This window comes from Ahaetulla prasina, chromosome 7, assembly GCF_028640845.1.
Source record: "Ahaetulla prasina isolate Xishuangbanna chromosome 7, ASM2864084v1, whole genome shotgun sequence".
Taxonomy (NCBI): Eukaryota; Metazoa; Chordata; class Lepidosauria; order Squamata; family Colubridae; genus Ahaetulla; species Ahaetulla prasina.
Window position 1 is genome coordinate 23,680,947 of NC_080545.1, and position 17,260 is coordinate 23,698,206.

Genomic DNA, 17,260 nt, shown 5'->3' on the forward strand with positions numbered 1-17,260 from the left:
TACCTTATAGATGACCCCCATCCTGTTAAAGAGTTTTAATATCAAATGATCTAAGTGCCAAAACCCACTGCAACTACATCACAAAAAAGGCTCTAAGAGTTCTAAATCTAATCTTACGTAGCTTCTTCTCCAAAAACACTACACTACTAACCAGAGCATATAAAACATTTGTAATTCTTGAATACAGCTCGCCTGTTTGGAACCCATACCACATTTCTGATATCAATGCAATTGAACATGTCCAGAAATATTTTACAAGAAGAATTCTCCACTCCTCCAAATACAACAAAATATCTTATGCCATCAGACTTGAAATCCTGGGTTTAGAAAATTTAGAACTCTGCCGCCTTCGACATGATCTGTGTTTAACTCATAGAATCATCTATTGCAATGTTCTTCCTGTTGAAAACTTCTTCAGCTTCAATCACAACAATACAAGAGCGAACAATAGATTTAAGCTTAATGTTAACCGCTTCAATCTTGATTGCAGAAAATATGACTTCTGTAACAGAGTTATTAATGCTTGGAACACATTATCTGACTCTGTAGTCTCTTCTCAAAATCCCAAAATCTTTAACCAAAAACTATCTACTATTGACCTCACCCCATTCCTAAGAGGTCTATAAGGGGCGTGCATAAAAGCACAAACGTGCCTACTGTTCCCTGTCCTATTGTTCCTCCTCATTATATCCAATTAATATAGTTATTACATACTTATGCTCATATATATGCTTATATATTATATACTTATTTCATGTTAATGCTTATATATACTGTTATAACAAAATAAATAAATAAATAAAATAAATAAAAAATAAATCATCATCATCTTAATATGAAGAAGAAAGTGAGTCCTTTCTCTAAAGAACTCTGTTGGTTAAAGCTAACATTTAAAAAAAGTCTTTGCATACCATCCCATCTTCATCTATTCTCCCACATCTTGTGATACCTATATTAGTGTCCCTTATGTTATCTTCCAATATCATTGCTGGTAGGAGAGGGATACGAGAGCACCTCAAAGGCATCTGGTTGGACACAGTGAGAAATAGGATGCTGGACTAATTTGGTTCTAGACTTGATTCCCCCATGTCTATTTTTATGTTCTTATCTTCATGACTCAGCTCCAAAGTTAATCTCACAGAATTTACTTCAGCTTTCAAATTTATAGTGCTTTTCCAGAGAAAGTGTTTTATAGGTCTATGTAGATATGAGCTTGAAGATCTTTGGATCAAATCTCTGAATCAAGTTGACAGAACCTAACAGATGATTGAAATTCTCCAATCCAGGATCACTTTTAATCAGTTCAGAAAATCCAGGATGTCAGAATCATCAAATAAAACCAAACTGACAATCCAAACTGAATTGATGGTTTGGAGCCAATTCTTACTCCTGTGGCACTTTGATTATGATCTAATGAATAAGGGAAGCTAATATTACATGGCATATGATAAGCAAGGAATGTAATGCTGAAGGCAACTGGTCTATCTTTCTATTTGTATTAGCTGTGGCTTTAGTCTTTGCTCATTTTTCTTCTCTCCAATACATGAAAGAACCGGAAGAAACAAATAAATGTTGTACTCCAATAATTTTCTAATCCCTGAGAAATAAATGTTCATTTCTGCTCATGGCAAATAATTACCCCTGTTCTCCGACAGTTAAGTTGCTGAGCAATACCTGACTGAATTCCTTTTCATGCATTTAAATAGATCTTGATGCAGATATAATGGGTGCATATTCTCAGTGTTTAGTCATCCAAACCCTTATAGTGAGCAGAGAGACGCTTCTCAGAATGTCACTGCAATGTAAACCAGTGTGATATATTATAAGAGAATTTTTCATCTCTTGCATCTCTGCTTTCAGTTCATGGAGATAAATAGGATTTCCATAATCTAATATAGCTACTCTTCTTGGGATGGTTACATTAGCTAAGCTATGTTAAGACTATAAAATCTGACAAGAGACAGAAAACAAAAGGTTTTGTATGCTGTGTAATCATGCAGTTCTAATGGAGTATGGTCTTTATAATTTGATCATTAAAAAGCCACTTTCTGCTAGATATCACAGTCTTCAATCATAATTGACTTCCTATTGCCAGTGAATCATACTGATGCCAGTTGGACTCATTTTCATGAAAGCATGTTCCGCCTTTAAGACCTGTATCCCCAATATTTTAATGCATAATTTAATATTGCAACATATAATGCTATCGTGATGGCTGTCGTATTAAAAACACAATAGTAATCATATAGTAATAAAATAGGTCTTTACAGAGAAGAACCTTTTTATTCTTAAACTAGAAACAAGTTTAAGAATCAAGATAAGTAAAGAAATGGAATGGATCAGTGTGATTTGCTAAAACAGATTCCACTGCAGCAAAGGTCAGTAACAATGAATAGTGTCCATTTTACTTTATTTAAAAAGTCATAGGAGGAAAACATAGTGCATACAATAGTAGAAATGGAAAGGGACACTTACATTTTCAGCCATCTGCTCAGTTCAGGAATCCAATCAACAGATGGCTGTTAGCCTCTTCTTGAATATACCTAGGAAACGGGAACCCAACATGACTCTGGATAATTGCTTTTACTGCTGAATGATTCTTCCAATGGCTTTCTCCATCCATATCAATCAGAGACAGGCCACAGAAGCATCTGCAGGGCAGTATGTAAGGCAAATTCTAACTATCTGGTGAATAAAAGTTGTCAGACCTATGCCAAATTGGATTCTGACTGGGCAAATATCCTGGGGTCTAATTTCAAGGTATAATCTAGAATGAATTTTAACTGGTGAGGCTGTGAACAGGGTTGTCTCTATTTTAGTTCAGCCATTCAAAGTATCTCCTGGGTTGTGAAGACAGCCAGGAAACTGACCTGAGATTGGGCCCATGCTATGGCTAAGCCTCTGTAGGACAGGGAGTGATGCCTCCAGCCTTGAACAAGGTAGTAATTCACCCCTCCTCAAGAGGCCATTTTGAGAACCAATGATTTTATATAACTAACATTCCATTCTTGGAAAGGTATTGGAACTGTAGCTACTGAGACTTAAAGTAAGCAGATTATTTAGATCAGGGCTGTCAAATTTGTGGCCTGTGGGCTGGATGCGTCACGTGCTGGCCAAACCCACACCTGGTTTAGTGAAGGGGAAAAAAGTCACGATATGTCACATGAAGCCGTCATGACGACATGAGTTTGACACCCCTGGTCTAGAACTATTTCAGTCAAATTGTAGACCAGGATGAAGAGAACCATAGTCATGCTTGTAAATGATCTGTAGTGGAGCTGGAATGGAGATGGTACATCTATCGATTTGCTTCTTGGCCAACTCTGGAGCAGTTTCAGGGTTGACAATTGATTCTTTTCTTTCCTTCAGGATCAATTCTAGATGGTTAAGTTGGGAGGGCAGAGTCATTAAACCCCTCTTTTGCCACAGGACTTGATGTTCTCTACCCTCCTATTCAACTATTGTAAGAAAACAGTAGATAAAGTTATCCATTGGAGTTCAGTATCCTCAGTATGCTGTTAATGACCAAAACTGGACAAGTGAGGTTTTCTTCAGTCTCAGTACCTGGACACTATACAGGCATGGTCGAGAAACATGTATCTCCCCTCTTGTAGGCTGTGGGTATTAGGGTCACCTATATCTGGGTTATTCCATTTTTAACTGTGTATGGGGTTGCATTTCTCTGTTCAAGAATGGTGCACAACCACAACTGATGCATATTGTGGAACTAGAAAGATAAACAGCAATAACTACGAAAAGAAAACTGAATCCACTTATCTTACACATCATGAACTTCATATTGGCCATTTTTAGGTTAGGGTTAGCCTTAAAAAGAAGTGTTTTAAAGACTGGATCAAATGGTTAGGAAAATGTCCAATTAAGGGGGGGTCTCCAACCTTGGTCCTTTTAAGACTTGTGGGCTTCAATTCCTAGAGTTCCTCACCCAGTTTTGCTGGCTGAGGGACTCTGGGAGTTGAAGTCCTCATGTCTTAAAGGGACCAAGGTTGGAGACCCCTTTAATAAAGAGCAATTCTATGCTGAGAAATCATCACACAGACCTTTTCCTGTATCGCAGCTAATCTATACCAGTTTTACAAGTAGAGCCTGAATGTGGGGAGACAATTTCTTTTCTATTATATTTGTATTAATTTACATTAACTGTACCAAGTACTTGAAGCAGAGCCATTGTCCATTAAAAGTGCTATGTAAAGTATACTTAGTATACCACTGATTCTTACAAGAATACCTAACACTATGTCTGTAGGAGCTCCTGTAGATAAGATTCCCTAAGCAACCATACTATTCAGCATACTTTTCTCATCATATATCATATTACATGTGCTATGAAAGGGTTAGAGTTAGGCTTTTTGTTTTTGAAGGATTTTCAATATAAGGTTGATGGTATAAATATTGTTACAGGGCTTATAATAACAGTTACAACATAGGCCTCCTTTATATGTTTGAGTGAGAGAATGGGAGAAAAAAGGAGTCTACTTTACTGAACTATATTTTAAGAGTCCTTGCCATTATTTTGCAGACAAATTCAGAGAAGCTGAAAAGCTCCCTAACCCTATTCAACTCCTACAAAAAGAACTCTTCTTCTTTAGACTCTGAAGAAGACTTTTGATTTCATATTAAAGCACAAAACGTTGTACTTGGAATAAAAGCAGACCAGAAAGCAAGACTAAAATATTGATCTTGTCCTCTGCAAATTGTCTTGGGGTTGGAATGGTTCTGTTTCATTCCGATTGACATGTAAGCAACGTCATTCTTGTTTCATTCTTGTTGTCATTCTTGTTTCAAAATATTATGGTTAAAGCGTCTTAAAAATAAAAAAAAAGTAGACCTAAAAATAATTGTTTAAAGAAAACAGCTAGAGGAAGAACTGCAACTTCAATCTCCCTGCCCCCCCTCCTTTTTAAACTTGTTTTTACATTGAAAGTTTGTTATTTTGGTGGAAGGAAGCTTCCAACCTTCATAAATATCCATTAAACACAAATGTATTACATAATAAGTTATGATATTTGCATAATGACATCATTACACATAAAGCACTTTTCTGTTACTTCAATGGAATGGCCTGATTGCAATTTGGTCCATTATATTCCATCTTTAAGGATAAATGGGAATATGTGAAATGGAGGCTTCTTGTAAAATGAAAAGAACAACTCCTAGAAATAAAGAGAAAGATTTTGGGTAATCCCATTATTCTTAGACATTGTGGAACATCATTCCTTTAAAGTCATTGACACTGATGAATATTCCATTATGCAAGTAGAGATCTGAGAACGAGAAAGAAGTTTTTAAGGGATATTTAGTCCATCATGCTCTGTATTATTTACAGAAGGTTTCACAATTATTGAACCTTCCTAGGCTGAAAAATTCAATAAATAAGTAGAAGAAATATGGTAGGTTAATGAGAGAGAGGGGAGGGAGGGAGGGAGGGAGGGAGGGCAGGAGAAAGAGAGAAACAAAAAGTGTTCAGCCAGTTTTCTGTTCGGACCTGGTATAATATGTGAATCCAGCCATTTGGCCTGTAAATCACGATTTGTTCTTAGTATTACATACAGTATTTTTTGGAGTATAAGACGCACCTTAGTTTTTGGAGAGGAAAATAAGAAAAAAGCTGATTGACTTCCCGGAATACCCCCAATCAGCTGTTCCAGAGATGAATTTTAGCAACAGGTTCCTGGGTTGTGAGCTCTATGCCTTGCTTTTTTTTTTTGCTTTTTTTCTGCCTCTGAAACTCCGCTTCAGAAAAAACTTTTTTTATGCCTCTGAAAGCCTCTGAAACAGCTTCAAAAAAAAAAAAAGAAGAAGAAGAAGACTCTGAAGCTCTGTTTGGGGGCTTCTTTTCTGATGCTTTTTTCAGCCTCTGAAACCTCTGTTTGAGAAGCTCGGCGGGGCTACATTCGGAGTATAAGAGCACCTAGATTTTCACCCTCTTTTTTGGGGAAAAAAGAGGAGTGTTTTAATCTCTTCTTAAAAACCTCCAGTGATGGAGCAGTCATAACTTCTGGAGGCAAGCCGATCTTCATTGTTGCTCTTCCAAGGAAGCATAACTCTAGGCCAAAGGTCTTCCAACTTCGCAAGTTTAAGATTTGTGAATTTTAACTCCCAGAATTCTCCAGACAGGCTGGAGAATTCTGGGAGTTGAAGTCCACAAGTCTTAAAGCTGCCAAGTTGGAAGACCTTTGGTGAAGGTCTTCTGCTCTAGGCCAGGGGTCTCCAATCTTGGTCCCTTTAAGACTTGTGGACTTTAACTCCCAGAGTTCCTCAGCCAGCTTTGTTGACTGAGGGACTCTGGGAGTTGAAGTCCACAAGTCTTAGAGGGACCAAGATTGGAGACCCCTGCTCTAGGCAGTATCTCCTATTTTAGGCTTCCCCCATGATGCTCCTCTCAGCAATGGATTCTTTTTATTTTCCTATATTACCTCCTGCTGAAAGATGCTATGGACAGCTGAACTGAGCAATTCACTCATCATTTAATTATTCCCTTACGTCCTCCCTAAATACTGGAAAGGAGTTAAAATGGTAGTCAGTGCAGATCAGTGTTGATTCATAGTTCCTAATTTCCAATGTTGATGCTGTAGCATTACCAAGACTCCAAAACCACAAGATACTTTTATTCCAGACCTATACTTCACAGCCACAAACCACGCTATTAAAAATAAAATTTTCACACAAAAGCACATGGAATATGATGTTTGCTTTTTGATTATTTCCTATAGTGTTCCTTTCTCTGCACCAAGGCATTTGGCTTGTGCTGTATATCATCCATTAATGTTGCTGCTTCTGGGTCTGGTTCTTCTTATCTCAATGAATTTTTAATGAACAATTGGAGAGAGGAATAAATTATCAGCATTCTACCAAAACCGCCACCAGCTGACAGTTTCTAATTGAACATAATGATTTTATTAGTGTATTTGACTAGACTTTAATCAGACTTGTTATTGTTAAAATAATTTCCTGTGATTGTTCTGCTTTTCTTTTAACATTCTGTGTCTCTGAAAATGAATAACAAATTTAAAAAAAATTAAACTTACCTTACATGAGCTGTTCAGTTGCTTATTCTTGTCAATTCCAAATGCAATACACCAATTTGTCTCAACAGAGAGGTATGAGTAGAAATCTCATTCCGGCAAAAATAATGAAAAGATGTTTAATAAACATGTAGCAACTTATTGTAATGAGAACCTTCAGAAAATTGTTCTCAAATTTCCTTCAAAGAAGCATGTTTTAGTTTTTTAAAAGTATGCAACTTAAAAAAGACACACAATTTCCCAAAAATGTGAAAATCAAGTTTGCTGGATCAGATTGAATATCTGTGCGTGAGAATTGGTAAAACTCTTAACTATCTTTTAATGCAGCAGCCTTCCAATCTGACAGGGAAAAAAGTGTAATTGTTAAAGTAAATTTCCCATACATCTTTCTTTTATTCATTGACACATACATTTCGCTGATGGAGGTATTTTAAACACAATTTCCCCTAGTGTAGGCGCTTTTAAAATTTAAAAATGTCTGTACATAACTTTCAGAAGCATTTTTTTTTCAGAACTGGTTGTAGCTTATTTTTGATCAGAAAAAAAGGTAATGTATGCCAGACTTCACATCATTCTGAAGTTCATTGGGAACTGAATAACCACATCAAAGTTCAATGGAAACTGGCCTGCAATTCTTTTCCATCCTTTGTCAAAGATAATCTATTCTAGCACATTGTCTGCTATAAAGGCCAACCAAATACTTTAATCAAGCATACAAAGAGTTTCATTTCAAGTGTTAAGCCAACAAACAGAGAAGGAAAAATCAGAGTTGGTAGATACAGCGATGCAAGAAGAAGCAACTGTCAACATTCTCATCGTACCGAATGAACAGAGGTTTCATCTCTATAGTATATAAATCCTCATGTGAATACTGCATGAGCTTCTATTGTATGTATTATAGCATAAAGTCAAATCCTAATTCTGCTTTCCCATTCTCATTCGTTTTGATAGGAGAAAAAAATCAAGAATTTTTATACAGTTAAGAAGTTTTTGCACTTATCTGAGACATAAGGGTGTGGAAATGTCTTGTGTTTATTCTTTTGAGTCAACGTTGGGACACCAGTTAAGGATTTGGAATGCCATCAGGGAGTCCCAGGTTCTGTCCATCCTAAGCCATTGCTGAGTGTCTTTGGGCCAGTTGCTGCCTCTTAGCTCAACCTATGTCTTGGTTTATTGTTGTGGATTAAAACAAGAAATAAAATCATAGATATGCTTAGTTTTATACCATGTTTCCCCTAAAATAAGACCCTATCTTATATGTTTTTGAACCTGAAATAAGCGCTTGGCCTTATTGCCATGCGCTCAAAAGCCCGATTGGCCTTGTTATCAGGGGATGTCATATTTTGGGGGAAACAGGGTAACTCAACTTCTTCTTTGGATTATCCAGACCTGGCACCATATTTGTTAATTACAGCACTACTGTCTCTTTTTATCTTTATTAAAATTATTAATTTTAAATTAACTTTATTAAATTTAAAGGATGTGGAATCCTTCCCTTTGGCAACAGTTCAAGCGAAGCAATCCATTGAGGATGCCACGCGACTCTCTCACCTTGAAGAGTAAAAGCAAAACATCTCCCTCAAAGGTATGCTTAATCCATTGGTGAACTACTGGAACTGTTCAAAGAGGCTTTAGCACAAGCAAAACTTCAGCGTAAAATTTTCCTTGGATTTCATGAGTATGTTCTGACCTAACCTTCCTTGTAAAGTATACAGAACAATCTTTGTCCCGGCAAACCTCTTTTATTCAAACGGCTGTGAATTATTGTCATTCCCAGTCCGAAAGGCTTCTCAAACAGTCTCTCAGGGGAGTGTTTACAAATACCCACCTTATCTCCCTTGGAATGCTGCCAGAGAACTAACTGCCAAACACAGGGCAAGGCCAAACTTAGCACAGAGTCAGACTGGACTTTCCCAGAGCTTTTACCGACCAGATGAACTAATTTCTTCCTGCAAACGCTCACATCCCGTTCGCTTCTCTTTTATATCTTATGGGAGAGGCCAATCACCTCCAAGCCTTACTCCCAAGTCAACCCTGTTTTCTTAATTGTTCCTGTCTTCTGGCAGCTCTGTGCAGGCGCACACTGGGAACAGGCTGACGCTGTTCTTTTGCCTCACTGATGTCAGACTCCAGAGACTCCAGAGGCAGCAAAAAACTACCGGATGGCCACCTCTCTGCCTCTGGCTCAGAGCCTTCGTCTGAGCCTTCCCCAGACTCCAGGACTGGCCCACGTTCCTCCCCAACCTCCTCACTGTCCGAATCTCCTGCCAGCTCTGCTGGCTGCTGGTGGGCCACAACAGATTGTTGGTGGACATTGAGATGAGCCAAAGCATTTTGTGTAGGTAGCATGGAGTATCTCACTGAAACAAATCAGAGCCACCTAATAAAGACTGCATTAAAAACAAATTGTAACCACATTTTCCCCCCACAGCTCTTTACAGAAAATACTGGTAGTCCTCGACTTACAAGTTCATTTAGTGACCCTTTGAAATTACAACAGCACTGAAAAAGGGTGACTTGTGACCATTTTTCACACTTATGACTATTGTAGCATCCCCATGGTCATGTGATTTAGTCAATGACAATTGACTCATGTGCATGATGGTTGCAGGGTCCCGGAGGTCACGTGATTCCCTTTTGCGACTCTCTGACAAGCAAAGTCAATGGGAAAACCAGATCCCTTAACAACTAGGCTACCAATTTAACAATTGCAGTGAGTCACTTAACAAATGTGGCAAGAAAAGTTGTAAAATAGGGCAAAACTCACTTAACAAGTTTCTCAACAACATAAATTTTGGGCTCAACTGTGGTCGGAAGCTGAGGACTACCTGTATGTATGATTTGGCCTTGGGGAGAAGTTCCAGCCCTGTTACTGCTGTTGTTATTATTATCTGTATTTTCAAATATAAACTAAAGCAGTGGTCACCAATCGGTGGTCCATGGACCACTGGTGGTCGCCGAGAAAATTTTGGTGATCTGCAGAAAAAATATTTACATTTTTTATATTGCACTAAATGAGGGGTCTTCAAACTACGGCCCCTGAGCCGGATACGTGCAATGAATGTTTGTGTTGATGCAAACAACAGACCCCTTCGGGGTCTTTTTGTGTGGGTCAGAGGGGGACAGAAATTACAAGTTGGGATTTGCTTCAACCTTCTGGTGTGGGGCTTTGGGCAAAGGCCGGAGGGAAGAGCGGGAGTTCCAGTGGGACTGCATCATGGCCTTGTACTGGCTAACCATCTCAGCCCACTGAGCCTCCAGGTGCTGGTACCTGGTCTTGCACTCCTACTGGTCTTCCCTCTGCTTGGAAAGCCTTTGCTCCTAGTCCTGAATGTGGTGCTTCTGCTGAGCCTCCTTCTCAGTCAGATCCAATTTGAACTGAGCTGTTTTGCCAACTCTTTCTCGTGGTGGCTGCTTAGCTTCAACAACTGCTTCCTGTTGGGGCCCTAAGGAGCCTGGGCGGGCAGGTGAGGAGTGGCTGGGAGGGGAGAGTTAAGTAGAGGCCAGTGAAGTGCCCCTCAACATGAGTGACATCGAGTTGACCACACCCACCCAGTCACATGACTACCTAGCCAAGCCCACCCAGCTGGTCATTAGGCAGGTCATATTAGTGGTCCGCGGGATTTAAAATTACGAATTTAGTGGTCCCTGAGGTCCAAAAGGTTGGTGACCCCTGAACTAAAGAACTACTTTTTGAGTTAGATGTGTAGGGAAGAAAGTGGAATGTCAGTATACATATTTAGCCTCCTGAATTAACAAGAAATAATGTGCAACTATTTTAATGTGCTATTTATAGAAACATTCTTCCATCTGTGATTATTTCTCCCCCCCCCCCAGACTCAGTAAACACCTCTGAAAATTAATTAAAGTGTTAGGAATTTGGGGGAAAAACACTAAACTCCTTTACCGCCTCTACCTCACATCTCTCTCTCTCTCTCTCTCTCTCTCTCTCTCTCTCTCTCTCTCTCTCTCATATAATCCAGACATGTGTTGCAAGGGTAAAGCAATTTAATTAAAATGCATGCAGATTTCACAGCAAGGAGTATAGCGAAAGTGGAACAACCAGAAAAATGGTTTTTATTTATTTTCTTTCCCCTCTTCCTCTTTCCATATAAAGTCGGATGATATTTTAGCTGGCAAAGGCAATAATACTGCATGGGAAGAGAGAGAAGGACTGGTGAAATAGACTTAGACTTAGAATAACTTTATTGTCACTTTCAATGTACACTATTTGGCATACATTAAAATGAAATTTCATTGCATACAGCTCTCAAAGGGTCTCCAGCTTCAATATATAGTACCTAAGCTCAAACTGCCCAAGGAGCTGCTGATCCAATTCTACAGAGGAATTATTGAGTCTGTCATTTGCACCTCTATAACTGTCTGGTTCGGTTCTGCAACCCAACAAGAAAAACACAGACTTCAGAGGATAATTAGAACTGCAGAAGAAACAATTGCTACCAACCTGCCTTCCATTGAGGACCTGTATACTGCACGAATCAAGAAGAGGGCCGTGAAAATATTTACAGATCCCTCACATCCTGGACATAAACTGTTTCAACCCCTACCCTCAAAACGACGCTATAGAGCACTGCACACCAGAAAAACTAGACACAAGAACAGTTTTTTCCCGAAGGCCATCACTCTGCTAAACAAATAATTCCATCAACACTGTCAGACTATTTACTGAATCTGCACTACTATTAATCGTTTCATAGTTCCCATCACCAATCTCTTTCCACTTATGACTGTATGACTATAACTTTTTGCTGGCAATCCTTATGATTTATATTGATATATTGACCATCAATTGTGTTGTAAATGTCGTACCTTGATGAACGTATCTTTTCTTTTATGTACACTGAGAGCATATGCACCAAGACAAATTCCTTGTGTGTCCAATCACACTTGGCCAATAAAATTCTATTCTATTCTATTCTAAACATGACAAAATAAACAAATAAATAAATACAAATGTATGCATATACTCACATATATCATATGACACAGAGAAACAACACAGTCTAGTTCGGATGTATACATGTACATGCAGTGGTGAAATTCAATTTTTTTTACTACTGGTTCTGTGGGTGTGGCTTGGGGGGGGCTTGGTGGGCGTGGCAGGGGAAGGATACTGCAAAATCTCCATTCCCACCCCACTCTGGGACCAGCCAGAGGAAGTATTTTCCGGTTCTCTAAATGACTCAAAATTTCCGCTACCAGTTCTCCAGAACCTGCCAGAACCTGCTGGATTTCACCCTTGTGTATATAGCAAGAAAAATGAATCTTGCGAGTTTGCCAGATGGATGGTATAGGGAACAAAGCTGTTACAGAATCTGGTAGTCCTGCTAGAAATACTTCAAAACCTCCTCCTAGAGGGGAGCGACACAGACAGACCATTTAGTGAGTATGTGGGGCCTCTAAAAATGCTTTGATCTCTAAGCATATAGCGCTTATAAGCAGTATGGCAATAGTAATAGCGCTTAGACTTATATACCACTTTACAGTGCTTTACAGCCCATTCTAAGTGGTTTACAGAGTCAGCATATTGCCTCCAACAATTGTCCTTACCCCTCTCTGAATGGACTTTATAAATCATAAAATAAAAATATGTGTAAATAAAAAGTAAATTAAGATTTACTACTCTGGGTAGTGCCTCTAAAATGAGGCTGGCTTCTCCTTCATTTTTATTTTTATTTTTTGAATTATTTGTCAGGTATATTATATTTTATACATAAACACAGCCTGTAGTTCTAAGGCTACTTTTTGCAGCTCCTGGAATTCCCTGCAGAAGCTGTTATAGAAATTGACAATATGTTTGTCCACCATTTGGGAAACATGGAAAACACATAGAAAATTTTTATTTATAATCATAAAAGAATCTTTTCAAAAATGAAAGTAATATCCCCTCACATGAGCTCCCAATATGTGTGGAAACAAGTGGAAATTTAGTACTAATGCTATAGCTTCTTCCATAGATTGCTTCACTAACTTTGCATCATGGTCTTAGATCGTATCTTTTTTTACTTGGATGGTTTTATTAGGGAGTTTTTTCTTTTTGTAAATCAAGTTACTGCAGTATGTTTCTACTAATTTATACAATGTTCTTGTGAAGTTTCCCTGAACACCATTCTGAAGAACACAAACACACAGTAATAAACACAGTATTAATACATTGCCATGATGTAAAAAAGATGTTGAGATTCTAAAAAGAGTGCAGAGAAGAGCAACAGAGATGATTAGGGAACTGGAGGCTAAAACGTATGAAGAACAGTTGCAGGAACTGGGTATGTCTAGTTTAATGAAAAGAAGGACTAGGGGAGAAATGATAGCAATGTTCCAATATCTCAGGGGTTGCCACACAGAAGAGGGAGTCAAACTATTCTCCAAAGCACCTGAGGGTAGAACAAGAAACAATGGGTGGAAACTAATCAAGGAGAGAAGCAACTTAGAACTAAGGAGAAATTTCCTGACAGTCAGAACAATTAATGAGTGAAACAACTTGCCTGCAGAAGTTGTGAATGCGCCAACACTGAACATTTTTAAGAAGATGTTGGATAATCATTTGTCTGAAGTGGTGTAAGATTTCCTCCCTGGGCAGGGGGTTGGACTAGAAGACCTCCAAGGTCCCTTCCAACTCTGTTATTATTATAATTATAAACTAGAATATCCAAAAGAGGAAACAGACCATCTATACAACCTCCAAGATAACCAATGGACTACTACAACCACTTATTTTTTCACAACAGTATATATAAGCATAAGCATGAAAATAACTATATAATATATAAGCATCTATATAAGCATAAGTATGTAATAACTATATTAACTGGATATAATGAAAGGAAACAATAGGACAGGAATGGTAGGTACGTTTGTGCTCTTATGCACGCCCCTTACAGACCTCTTAGGAATGGGGTGAGGTCAATAGTAGACAGTTTTTGGTTAAAGCTTTGGGGATTTTGAGAAGATTTTCTCAAAACAGCAGCACACAAAGGAACAAAACATTTTAAGCAAATCAAAAGACCCAGTAATCAAAGAAGGAGAAAATGTATAGTCCTTACAAACAATGTAAGGATTGTAAGAGCCACTGTGCAGACAAGTAGAAGACTAGAAAACCACATCCATGAACAGCAAGTGATAATCGGAATACATGATAAAAACTCCTTAATCTCACAACACAGAGACAGATTCAACCACAGTTTCAACAGAGAAACTTTTATTAACATCGATAAGCATCAATAAACACTTATAAATCAATCACATTTATACAACTTCTAAAAGAAACAATCAAAAACCTGAGAAAGAAACAAATGGCTAGGAACACACCCCTTCAACAATCAACACCCAGATGATCAGCAAACAGCACCAGGTAACAGTTATAAAAGAAACATTACCTGGTTTAAGAACCATCAAGGAGAAAGTTACATCTCCACCAAAACTGGCAGGGCAAGCCACAATATATCAACAGCCTTTAATCAACTTTCTCCCTCACACTGAGGATATTATCAAGCTTAATAATGAAATATCTACAAGGAAACCACGGAGCTCATAAAGCATCAAGAGCTCAACAAACTGGAATTTCTTGTGCCATTAGTACAATCTCTGAAGGTAGAATCTGAGTGACTCAAGTAATATGTTCACAAGAGATAAGATGAGAAATACAAGCTTTAAACCCAGTAGGAGGATTATCAACATCTACTTCATGTGTTTTTAAGTATTAGTGACTGAAGAGATATTTTCTTGACTAAAAGCTGATGTTATTTACTTTCACTCACATATGCGTATACTACTTTTATGGACTTTTATAGCTTCTTCTCCAGAAAGATTACACTACTAACCAGAGCATACAAAACATTTGCTAGACCAATTCTCGAATACAGCTCGCCTGTCTGGAACCCACACCTCATTTCGGACATTAATACAATTGAGCGTGTCCAGAAATATTTTACAAGAAGATTTTTCCACTCCTCTGATCACAGCAAAATATCTATGCCACCAGACTTGAAATCCTGAGTTTAGAAAATTTAGAACACCGCCGCCGCCTTCGGCATGACCTGAGTATAATTCATAAAATCATCTGCTACAATGTCCTTCCTGTCGAAGACTACTTCAGCTTCAATCGCAACAATACACGAACACACAATAGATTTAAACTTAATGTGAACCACTCCAATCTTGATTGTAGAAAATATGACTTCAGTAACATAGTTGTTAATGCCTGGAATGCACTATCTGACTCTGTGGTCTCTTCCCCAAATCCCCAAAGCTTTAACCAAAGACTATCTACTATTGACCTCACCCCATTCCTAAGAGGACTGTAAGGGGCATGCATAAGAGCACCAGCGTGCCTACCGTTCCTGTCCTAATGTTCCCTTTGATTGTATCCAATTCATATGATTGTTTCATGCTTATACTTATATATACTGTTGTATTTGACAAATAAATAAATTGATTAAAAAATTATAAATAAATTTAAAAAAACAATGCTACATCTTCACACAGGAGATTCACATGAGGTTCAGTGGAAAAGGTAATGGGGATGAATAAGATATCAGGTGGGAACTCTTTCAAAATCTCCTTTTGTGGACTGCAGCTGGGGGTTGAGCTTCACTTATGGGATGCAGCTACTACAAGGAGTATAAGAAATGATGGGCATCATTTATCCTCAAATTTCATTCCTGCAGTTCTCTGAAAAAATTGTTTCAACATTTAGTCACCCACAAATGGGTAAATGAAATTAAAAATAAATTGCCTTATACCATAGTGCAGGAGTCTCCAACCTTGGTCCCTTAAAGACTTGTGGACTTCAACTCCCAGAGTCCCTCAGCCAGCAAAGCTGGCTGAGGAACTCTGGGAGTTGAAGTCCACAAGTCTTAAAGAGACCAAGGTTGGAGACCCCTGCCCTAGTGAACAAATGCATAATATTTGAGCATTCTTAACTCCTACACTTTCTGAAAGAAACAGCACACTGATTAATTAACCTAACTGGCACAGACATTGAGGTAGCTTCATCTATGAAAATGCTGATTAGCCAGACAGATTGCCATGGCTCCTTTCCTCTCTTGCAACATCTTAAGTTCTAAGAAAAAAGACTGAACTTTAAAGTAAAGCCTAATAAGTGTGAATGGTTATACATGTGCTGGCCTGAAGGAGAAAGAGGTTTTTAGACCCAAACACTGATCACAGTATGAGAAATGAGAATGAATTTAAGCCTTTAGAAACTGAATTAAATTTGTTACGGGGGAAGATTTTAAACAAGTTTTTAGTAAGTGGCATGGTGAAAGGAGTCCCATTCAGTTGTCTTTTTATATTTTCTGCATCTTTTTGTAACATTCTAGTCAATGGATTCAGTTGTCCTTTTATATTTTCTGCACTTTTTTGTAACATTCTAGTCAATGGTTCACAATTTATGTCCAACAGACAATAAAGTCAAAAATGTTTTTAAAAGTACTACACATACCAATACTAAGCACTATTTTGTAGTGGCTAAAGCATCATTAGATCACCAATCCTACAACTTACTGATGTTCTTCCCCAAATCTTATGAGATTTTTATTATTATTTAAAATATTATTTAAAATATTATGATATTTTGTTGATTTATGTTGATGCTTGTGTATACTGTTGTGACAAAAAAAAAGATTGTTGTTGTTAGTTGTGAAGTCGTGTCCGACCCATCGTGACCCCATGGACATTGTTCCTCCAGGCCTTCCTGTCCTCTACCATCCCCCAGAGTCCATTCAAGCTCACACTCACTGCTTCAGTGACTTCAGTATCTTATGAGATAGCAAGTGAGAAATTCTACAAGTTGATGATCATTTGAGACATAATACAAGGTATGTTTATCACTGGACTGGTAGCCCCATGTTTCCAATCCTCATAATGATTTGGGAAAGTTTTTGATGATGATATAAAGGTCCACATGAAAGAAAGAATGGGATCCAGTCTGGTAAGTAGAATTTGCATATTGGACAGCAAGCAAGCAAGCAAGCAAGAAAGTAAGCATGCTAAGAGCATTCCCCAATCATGGGGGAAAAAATATCACTTAAATTTGAAAATAATTTCAAGAAACTCTATAAACATGAGAACCAAGTGTGGATATTTTCACTGTAAATGTTAACCTTTGAGAAAATGATGAGAAACCAAGAAAACGAGCTACTGAAAAGCAGGCATTATGAGGTTCTTTCTATAATTATAATGGCTCCTTTGCCTGT

General features: G+C 38.1%; 1 protein-coding gene across 1 annotated transcript in view; it reads left to right on the forward strand.

The window, feature by feature from the left end:
• Positions 1-11,913, forward strand: part of LOC131202067 (uncharacterized) — a 57,196-nt gene extending 45,283 nt beyond the window's left edge. Inside the window, exons 2-3 of the mRNA XM_058190618.1 lie at positions 8,523-8,628; positions 11,311-11,913. Of these exons, the coding sequence (XP_058046601.1) occupies positions 8,523-8,628; positions 11,311-11,703 (499 nt within the window). The 3' untranslated portion in view covers positions 11,704-11,913. The remainder of the gene's footprint in view (positions 1-8,522; positions 8,629-11,310) is intronic.
• Positions 11,914-17,260: the final 5,347 nt, after the last annotated feature.